The sequence below is a fragment of the Heterodontus francisci genome, chromosome 26, assembly GCF_036365525.1.
Source record: "Heterodontus francisci isolate sHetFra1 chromosome 26, sHetFra1.hap1, whole genome shotgun sequence".
Taxonomy (NCBI): domain Eukaryota; kingdom Metazoa; phylum Chordata; class Chondrichthyes; order Heterodontiformes; family Heterodontidae; genus Heterodontus; species Heterodontus francisci.
This window is the reverse complement of record NC_090396.1, coordinates 11,686,364-11,697,150: the sequence shown is the minus strand read 5'-3', so window position 1 is coordinate 11,697,150 and position 10,787 is coordinate 11,686,364. Positions and strand designations below refer to the sequence as shown.

General features: G+C 43.0%; 1 protein-coding gene across 1 annotated transcript in view; it reads right to left on the bottom strand.

Annotated features, from left to right (window-relative positions):
• Nucleotides 1-383: 383 nt before the first annotated feature.
• Nucleotides 384-10,787, bottom strand: part of LOC137384176 (small ubiquitin-related modifier 3) — a 32,157-nt gene continuing 21,753 nt past the window's right edge. The window contains exons 2-4 of the mRNA XM_068057804.1: nucleotides 4,832-4,960; nucleotides 3,584-3,655; nucleotides 384-1,060 (exon numbers count right to left, since the gene is read on the bottom strand). Of these exons, the coding sequence (XP_067913905.1) occupies nucleotides 998-1,060; nucleotides 3,584-3,655; nucleotides 4,832-4,960 (264 nt within the window). The 3' untranslated portion in view covers nucleotides 384-997. The remainder of the gene's footprint in view (nucleotides 1,061-3,583; nucleotides 3,656-4,831; nucleotides 4,961-10,787) is intronic.

Below are 10,787 nucleotides of genomic sequence, written 5' to 3'. Positions count from 1 at the left end.
ACTGGAGTCGGGAGAACAATAATTCAGTGAGAACACTATTGACTGAGCCAAGTTGACACATTAATAGTAGGAGCGTACGATTCCAGTTCCCTTTTAGGGTGCTGGTTGCAGTCAGCAGGGTCCCAGGTGGTTCCCAGTCAACAGACTGAATGATAGCAAGCTAACTTGAAGGATTTGATCCATTCCAACCACTTTAGTCTTTGAAAGAGTCTGCAACACAGACTGCCTCACCCATCAAGCACTGCAGCTTGGGTCTGACATGCAGATCATGGATTAAACCTGGATATGTACTGGTTCATGTGGCTTAGGGACTGATTGTTTTAACCAGATGAGCCAGAATCCCATTGCACAACACTAAAAACAACAGAGATGCTAAACATAACTTTTAGTTTTTAATTGTTTTAATAAGGAATTTATGAAACAACAGAGACACACATGAGGAAAACAAAATGAGGGAACCCATCTTCTGACCTATTTTACACTACTTTAATACAGCACCAAGAATGCTCTGTGGGTCTACAACAATACAAATTGTATAAAATAATGGGTTTGTCCTTACACTGATACAGGAAATGGCAACCGTTGAGCGAGCTATGCCAGTTTCAAACACCTGAAAACAATGAAATGAATAATTTACCTTATTACAAATTTTCAAAAGCTACATCAGGAGCCAAACACAAACAGATAGAATAAAAAAATAGTTTGCTAAAATGGATTTTTTGGGATTTAGAAATCTGGTTTGGTCAACTATTCATACTGTTGGAGACTTCAGTAAAAACCATTTGATTCCGAATGTTCTGTATAAACTGGTCATTTTTATTATTTAAAATTGAATGTAATAAGATTAACCAGCAAACCATAAAAGCTCTTATGAAGGTGTACGTGGACGTAAAATATTCTACAAGTGTTTTCCAAACTGCTGCTGAGAGTAACTTGCTGCTTTGTCAGAAGCGCTGATGATCCATGGATCAGACAATGACACTGGAATTGAGAGCAGTCAGTACTGGCCCCCAGTCTGCTGCTGGAATACGTCGATTGTGTCCTCATCTTCCATCTCCAACTGCAACAACACAAGACAACTGTTAGAACGAGACAAGGCCCACCAGTAATACAAGGCAACACACTGTACTGCACTTGACTCTAGAAATCCTTCACTTCACCAGTAGAGAGAGATTTTATTTTCTCTACCTCAGTAGTGACAGATTGTCTTCTCTCTCCCTCAGTAGTGATGGACTTACTTGCCTCTCTCTGCCTCAGCAGTTAGATTTTATTTGCTCTGATTTGCTAACTAAACAGACAACTTGGACTGAAAGTGAGACCGGTTTTTGAGTCTTAGGGTCCACCTATTTCCCAAGGGAGCTTCATACAGTAACAGCTCTGATTGCAGCCATATAGTCACCTTACCAAAGAACACCATCAAAATACCATACAGTTTTGATTTACTCTCACTCACCCCAAAAAGCACTCTCCAACTGACGGCAGTTAATTACTGTGCTCCTAGATTTCTGGGACTGGCTCCTATGGGCTGGTGTTCCGGGGATGGGCAATGGGGTAAAATTGGGCAGGAATATTCTGCCTGCGCAGCACTTCACCAGGTACAGTGATGAGCAAATGACATGAAAGAGCAAGCTAACAATCTGCCCACAGCAGCAGAGGCACAGGTCAGCAGAGTCCTTACAGCTGTGACAATATAGGAACATAGGAAATAGAAGCAGGCCATTCGGCCCCTCGAACTTGCTCTGCCATGCAATAAAATCATGCTGATCCTCTACCTCAATGGCATTTTCCAGCACCATCCCCATATCTCTTGATATCATTAATATTGAGAAATCTATTGATCTTTGTCTTGAACATATTCTATGACTAAGCTTCCACAGCCCTCTGGGATAGAGAATTCCAAAGATTCACCAGCCTCTGAGTGAAGAATATTCTTCTCATCTCAGTCCTAAATGGCCTACCTCTTATTCTGAGACTGTCTCTCCTAGTTCTAGATCCCCCCAGCCACGGGAAACATCCTTCCTGCATCCACCCTGTCGAGCCCTTTAAGAATTTTGTATGCTTCAATGAGATCACCTCTCATTCTTCTAAACGTGAGAATACTTCTCAATCTCTTCTTCATAGGACAATCCCACCACCCCAGGAATCAAGCTGGTGAATCTTCATTGCATTCCCTCTATGGCAAGTATATCCTTCCTTAGATGAAGAGATCAAAACTGTACACAATACTCCAGGTATGGTCTCACCAAGGCTCTATACAATTGCAGCAAGATTTCTTTACTCCTGTACTTAAATCTTCTTGTAATAAAGGCCAACTTTTTTTCTAAAAAAGTGGATAACTTCACATTTTCCCATATTATATTCCATCTGTCATGTTCTTGCATACTCACTTAGCCCTTCAAGCCTCTTTGCAGCCTCCTTACAACTCACATTCCCACCTTGTTTTGTGTCATCAGCAAATTTGGAAATATTACATTTTTCCCACATCCAAATCATTGATATAGATTGTGAATAGCTGGGGCCAAAACACTGATCCTTGTGGTACCCACTAGTTACAGCCTGCCAACCTGATACTGACCCGTTTATTCCTACTTGTTTTCTGTCCATTAACCAATTCTCAATCCATGCCAGTATGTTACCCCAATACCATGTGTTCAGGGATGTAGATCATCAAATCCAGGGGATTTATCAACTTTCCTATTAATTTCTCCAGTACCACTTTTTTCTGACTAACATTAATTTATTTCTGTTCCTCATTCACGCTAGTCCCTTGGTTCTTTAGTATTTCTGGGAGGTTTTGTATCTTCCTCTGTGAAGATAGACACAAAGTATTTGTTTAGTTTTTCAGCCATTTCCTTATTCCCCATTATAAATTTCCCTGTCTCTGCCTATAGTGGGCTGACATTTGTCTTTGCTAATCTTTTCCTTTTTACATACCTATAGAAGCTTTTACAGTCCGCTTTTGTGTTTCTTGCTAGTTTATTTTCATATTCGATTTTTTTTTATCGGTTTCTTGGACCTCCTTTGCTGAATTCTAAAATTCTCCCAATCCTCAGGCTTACTATTTTTTTTTTGGCAACTTTATAAGCCTCTTCCTTTAATTTAATACGATCTTTAACTTCTCTTGTTAACCATGGTTGGATGACCCCTTTCCTGTTGGGTTTTTGTGCCTCAAAGGAATGTAAATTTGTTGTAAACCACATATTACTTTTTTAAATGCTAGCCATTGCCTGTTTACCATCATATCTTTTAATGTAGTTTCCCAATCTACCACAGCCAACTTGCCCCTCATACCTTTGTAGTTTCCTTTGTTCAGATTTAAGACCCTAGTTTCAGATTGAACTACATCACTTTCAAACTTAATGTAAAATTCTATCATATTATGGTCACTTTTCCCTAGAGGTTCCTTTACAACAAGATTATTAATTAGCCCTTTCTCACTGCACAATACTAGATCTAAAATCTAAAACTACTAAATTTAAGGGATTCATCATGGGGTTGGCCAGTATCCGGAAGTGTAACCGCTACTCGCCCTCGGCCTCTACATTCTTTCACTGTGAAGGCTTGTGTTAGGGTCAGGTCATACCTGTGCAGGCGTGTCTGTTTCGTTAATCGGCTGTCCATCAAATCGGAATCTGATCTGTCGAATTGCCAAACCCTAAAAATAGAAAAAATTTGAGGCGCCAGAAATTATGCAGAAATCAGTAGCTTTAACAGTCAACACCGTTATACACCATGGACTAATCATGGGCACAGGAACCACAGCTTCTCAATAACAGCATGATCAGTTTCCCAGGAGCTGCTCTGTGATACAGTGTGACAGGACATCGGCCCCTGTCTGCTGCCCTCCACACAAGATAGTGACCAGTTTCATCTATGTTGTCTGTAAAAGATAATTCCCCACAAGGGTGGTAGAAATTGTCTATGAGGGAGAACTACAGTGAGCTCTGCTGGTTTATTTCTCTGCAGCAACTCACAGGCAGAGGCCATGGAACAGGTCTGTTGTTCAAATGTTGCAGCAAGTACAGGGAGATAGGTTTGTGACAGTAAGCAGATGAAAACGGCAAGGGTACTGAGAAACAATTTATTCTCCAAAAGTGAGCTGACAGGATAGCTTTTCATTTTATAAAAATGTCCTGCTCCCCCAAAAGGATGTGGTCTGCCTGGGGCACAGTTCCAAGGGTTATCAGCAGTAACTATTCCTCATGCACAAGTCCTTTGGTGAATATTGGTGGTTGCCATTCAAGCTCAACAGAATCAAGCTCCATCCTGTTCCTATCCAGAGCTCACACAAATACGTTTTTCTGAACAGATCACTGGCAGTGATATGGGGCAAAGTCCCTGGCTGATTTCTCCCTGGTCTAAACAAGGAGCACTGAGGTTGATTGGAACATATTTTTGTTTCAAAAATCTGTTAACTGAAAATCTTACAACTCTCACTTCTTTTCAATGTACCAACTCAGCTAACCTTAACAAAGCTGAGGGTCCTCCTTCTACCCTGTGGCTTAATACAGCACACAGGGTGTACTTACCCACTGAGCTAATGGCAGTCATAGGGCTGGCTTTATTTATTTCACTGATTGAGGGTTTTAGTCCCAATCAATAATGGATTCTGATCACATGCTGCCTGACTCCATATTTAACAGGGTCTCCACCACTGAGCCAGGGATAAACTCACTGCAACATTTTTAAAAGCTCCTCACGGCACAGCCCAGGTTTACCCATCCGATTCATGGACAATGTTCACTATTCTGTGGTCACAGACTTCAGCTTCAGGCCAGTCTCCAATAATACAAGCCTCCCAGATTGTGCACTGCAACTCAAGTTCTCATACCTGGCGTTCACAATACGCTTTCATCAGTTTGCTTAGAGGTGTATGCTTTTTGATTTTGAACTGCACAACGGAACCATCTTGGCCTGCCACCTTCAGGTTAATGTGGTCGTTTTCTGATTTCAGCACATCCTGTGGAGAAAAGAAATCCACAAGGTAAGGATGGGTATGAGCATGAATGGAATCTCACAGATGGAGTCAGATAGCAGGCACTTTCCAAACGGAAATGATAACCAACCAATCAGTGCTATATCAGTATGATTAATGAGATTACATTTGCTGAACTGTAGTGGCCAGAGTGGTTCATCTGGGAAAGCCTGTAACTAAACCAACTGGGGTGGCAGTAGAAATACATGAAGGTTACAACACAGAAACAGGTCATTCGGCTCAACCAATCTGTGTCAGCACTTAACCACCAGGTGACCAAACAGTTCCAATCACAATTATCCAACCTGTTCCCATATTCCTTCATCCACCATAATCTTCAATGTTAACTGTCAATTTCACAGCCTCACAACTGTGTGAAGCTTTTTCTGCCCTCTGTTACAAATCTTCTATCTGTTGCCCCTCAACTACCAGAAACTGTCTGCTTCTATCCACCCTGCCCTGTACTTTCATAAATTCAAACTCTTTTTCATGTCACACAATAATCTGCATTGTGCTTAACAAAAAACATTTTGATGCTGCAATTACATCAAGTTGCATACAGCCTGCAGCACAGAAACAGGCCATTCGGCTCAACTATTCCATGGTGGCATTTAGGTTTTACACAAGCCCCCACCCACCCCACTTCATCTAACTCCATCTCGCTTCCCCTTCAAATGCATTATGCTATTCAGCTCAAATATTCCTTGCAGTACTGAGTTCTACATTCTTACCACAATCTGGGTAAAGAAGTTTCTCCGAAATACTCCATTTGATTTATTAGTGACTATCGTATATTTATGGCCCCTACTTTTGACCCCTCCAACAAGTTAAAACATTTTCTCTGTAGTTCTACTCTATCAAACCCATTCTCAATAATTTCAATGACTATCAAGTCATCCCTCAGCCTTCTCTTTTTTAGAGAAAAGTTTGTTCAGTCTTTCTTAATAGGTACAATCTCTCAGTTCTGATATCATATTTGTAAACCCAGATGACACAAATTGGCCTTTGTGACCCTGGCTTAGGGGAAGATAGAGTAAAATAATCAGTCTGTATTCCCACTCCTGATCACAACTCAGTGACTTCTGCTGGAGGTACTTGTGTGCTGCTATCAGAATCGGGCTCAGCTAATGCCTCCTACGCTCAGAATACATCCTGACTCTCACTTGGCAACTGCATGCTTGAAAGGAGTCAAGCATTTCAGGAGCAAGGGAAGGAGAAAAAGGTGAAAAGAAATTTAATCAGCCATCAGTCACTACAAAAATTGAAAGATAAATGTAACAGGGGAGTCAAATGACTAAACTGAAAATCTTTCCTTGCATGGACCTGAAAGTAAACAGAAGACTGGTTTACTCTTAATTTCATAGAACTAAAACTAACTACATCAAGAGTTGCCCCCCCACCCCACCCCCCAACTTAAAATCTGCAACTGGGGAGTTTGTAGTTAAAGAACATTGTGTAGCAGACAATATTCCTGATAAAATACATCATTCTCAGGTCTCTGCTGAGTTCTGCTGTTTAACCAGCCACAATTCAGCTAAAACATTGTTACACAGCAGCAACTGGTGCCACAGGGATCAGTGCTGGGGCCTCAACTTTTTACAACTTATATAAATGACTTGGATGAGGGACCGATGGTATGGTTGATAAATTTGCTGATGACACAAAGATAGGTAGGAAAGTAAGTTGTGAAGAGGACATAAGAGGGTTACAAACGGATATAGATAGGTTAAGTGAGTGGACAAAGATCTGGCAAATGGAGTATAATGTGGGAAAATGTGAAACTGTCCATTTTGGCAGGAAGAATAAAGAAGCTTATTATCTATAAACTAAAAACTATATGGAGAGAGTTTGCAGAGCTCGGAGACGCAGACGGATCTGGGTATTCTAGTGCATGAATCACAGAAAATTAGTATGCAGGTTTAGCAAGTAATTAGGAAAGCTCATAGAATGTTATCGTTTATTGCTAGGGAAATTGAATACAAAAGTAGGGAGGTTATGCTTTGGTTATAAAGGGCTTGGTGAGACCACATCTGAAGTACTGTGTGCAGTATTGGTCTCCTTATTTAAGGAAGGATGTAAAGGCACTGGAAGCAGTTCAGAGAAAGTTTACTACACTAATATCTGGAATGGGCAGGTTGTCTTATGAGGAAAGGTTGAACAGGCTAGGCTTATAACTGCTGGAGTTTAGAAAAGTAAGAGGCTACTTGATTGAAACATATAAGATCCTGAGGGGTCTTGACAGGGTGGATGTGGAAAGGACGTTTCCCCTTGTGGGAGAATCTAGAACTAGGGGTCACTGTTTAAAAATAAGGGACCGCCCATTTAAGACAGAGATGAGCAGAGGTTCATGAGTCTTTGGAACTCTCTTGCTCAAAAGACAGATTCTTTAAATATTTTGAAGGAAGAGGTAGATAGATTCTTTATAAGCAAGGGGGTAAAAGGTTATCGGGGGTAAGCAGGAATGTGGAGTCAACGTTACAATCAGATTAGCCATGATCTTATTTAATGGTGGAGCAGGCTCGAGGGGCAGAGTGGCCTGCTCCTAATTCGTATGTATGTACACCCACAGCGCTGTTATAGGAGTCATAGAGATACAGCACTGAAACAGGCCCTTCGGCCGACCAAGTCTGTGCCGACCATCAACCACCCATTTATACTAATCCTACATTAATCCCATATTCCTTACCACATCCCCACCTTCCCTCAATTCTCCTACCACCTACCTACACTATGGGCAATTTACAATGGCCAATTTACCTATCAACCTACAAGTCTTTGGGTGTGGAAGTAAACCAGAGCACCCGGCGGAAACCCACGCGGTCACAGGGAGAACTTGTAAACTCCGTACAGGCAGTACCCAGAACCGAACTCAGGTCGCTGGAGCCGTGAGGCTGCAGTGCTAACCATTGCGCCACAGTGCATTCTTACCACTGAGTTGCAAGATTTTGACCCAGCAAGAGTGAAGGCACGACAATATAGTTCCAAGTCAAGATGATGTGTGGCTTGGAGGGGAGCTTGCAGGTGGTGGTGTTCCCATGCGTCTGCTGCTCTTGTCCTTCTAGGTGGTAAAGATCACGGGTATGGGAGTTGCTGTTGAAGGAGCCTTGGTGAGTTGCTGCAGTTCATCTTGTAGACACTGCAGCGACTGTGCGCTGGTGGTGGAAGGAGTAAATGCTGATGGTGCTGGATGGGGTGCCAATCAAGCAGGCTGCTTTGTTCTGGATGGTGTCAAGATTCTTGAGTGTTGTTGGAGCTGCACACATCCAGGTGAATGAAGGGTATTCCAACACAATCCTGACATGTGCTTTGTGCGTAGTAGGGAGGTGAGTCACTCGCCACAGAATACCCAGTCTTTGACCTGTTATTGTAGCCACAGTATTTATGTGACTGGTCCAGTTCAAGTTTCTGGTCAATGATAACCTCCAGAATGTTGATGGTGGGGGACATGACAATGGTAATGCCTTGAATGTCATGGGTAGATGGTGAGATTCTCTCTTATTGGAGATGGTTATTGCCTGGCATTGTGTGGCGCAAATGTCACTTGCCAATCAGCTCAAGCCTGAACGTTGTCCAGATCTTGCTGCATGTGGACATGGACTGCTTCATTGTCTGAGGAATTGCGAATGGAACCGAACACTGGGCAATCATCAGTGAACATCCCCACTTCTGGCCTTATGATGGAGGGAAGGTCATTGATGAAGCAACTGAAGATGGTTAGCCCTTGAACACTACCCTGAGGAACTCCTGCAGCAATGTCCTGGGGCTGAGCTGACTGGCCTCCAACAACCACAACCATCTTCCTTTGCGTAAAGTATGACTCCAACCGATGGAGAGTTTTCCTCCTGATTCCCATTAACTTCAATTTTGCTAGATCTGCTTGATGCCACACTTGGTCAAATGCTGCCTTGATGTCAAGGGCAGTCACTCTTGCCTCACTTCTGAAATTCAGCTCTTGTCCATGTTTGGACCAAGGCTGTAATAAGGTCAGGAGCTGAGTGGTCCTGGCGGAACCTAAACTGAGCACCAGTGAGCAGGTTATTGGTGACAAAGTGCTGCTTGATAGCACTGTCGACGGCACCTTCCATCACTTTGCTGATGATTGAGAGTTGACTAATGGGGTGGTAACTGGTCGGTGGATTTGTCCTGCTTTTTGTTTACAGGACATACCTGAGCAATTTTCCACTTTTGTCAGGTAGATGCCAGTGTTGAAGCTGTACTGGAACAGCTTGGCAGGAGGCACAGCTAGTTCTGGAGCACAGGTTTTCAGCACTACAGCCAGGATGTTGTCGGGCCCATAACCTTTGCTGTGTTCAGTATGCTCAGCTGTTTCTTGGGGAATGAAAAAATTGGCTGAAGACTCAGATAGTGGGGACCTCAGGAAGGGGCAAAAATGAATCATCCACTCCATACTTCTGGCTGTAAACACTTCAGCCTTATCTTTTGCACTCACATGCCAGGCTCTGCCATCATTGAGGATGGGGATGTTCATGGAGCCTCCTCCTCCAGCTAGTTGTTTAATTGTCTACCACCATTCATGACTGCAGCTTTGATCTGATCCATTGGTTGTCGGATCACGTAGCTCTACTTCTTCCACTGTTTAGCATTCATGGGGTCCTGGTGCTTCTCTTTCTTCTACATTCCTCATTGAATGAGGGTTGGTCCCTGGCTTGATGCAATTGACAGAGTGAGGGATATTGTGTGCCAGAGGTTACAGATTATGGTGGAATACAATTCCGCTGCTGGGTATGCTGTGACAGGTACAGCGGTGTGGAAGACAGCAAGTAGGTTTTTCCCCTTCTAGCACCACCTGCTGCAAGCCCAGTCTGGCAGCCATGTGCTTCAGGACTCGGTCAGCTTGGTAAGCAACAGTGCTACCGAGCCAATAGACATTTAAGTCCCTGACCCAGAGTACATTCTGTGCCCTTGCTACCCTCAACTGGTGGTCAACACAGAGGAGTACTGATTCATCAACTGAAGGAGGGCGATAAGTAAAGAAGATTTGCATTTATATAACACCTTTCACAATTCCCAGACATCCCAAAGTGCTTTACAGCCAATAACGTACTCGAAGTGTAATCACTGTTGCAATATAGGAAACACAACAGCCAAATTGTGCACAGCAAGCTCCCACGAATAGCAATGTGACAAAGGTAATCTGTTTCTGCCATGCTGATTGAGGGAAAATTATTGGCCAGGACATCGGGGCTAACACCCCTGATCCTCTTAAAAATGCCATGGAATCTTTGTCTGCCTGAGCAGACATGGCCTCAGTTTAACATCTCATCAGAAAGACGGTACTTCCGACTTTGCAGCACGCCCTGTAGCGTTAACGTTATTTCTTGTGCTCAAGTCTTGGATTGGGACTTGAACCCACAACCTTCTGACTCAAGAGGCGAAAGTGCTCCCAACTGAGCCATGGGGGACAAGGTGTTATTCAATAGCTTTCCTTGCCCATGTTTGACCTGATGCCATGAGACTTCATTGGATCCAGAGTGTTCATTGTATTCAATTGTATGCAGGTTGTAGGCATTAACTATATATGAAAAGAAACAGTGTAAAAAGAGGTATAAGAACAAACTGATACTTATGGTAGTTGGGTTAGGAAGTGCACACTTGTAATGTAAATGAATGCAAATGGGCACTCAGGTGGCAGATGAAATTTAATGCAGAGAATTCATAGAGTGATACAGCACTGAAACAGGCCCTTCAGCCCACCGAGTCTGTGCCGACCAACAACCACCCATTAATCCTAATTTAATCCCATATTCCCTACCATATCCCCACCACTCTCCTACCACCTACCTACACTAAG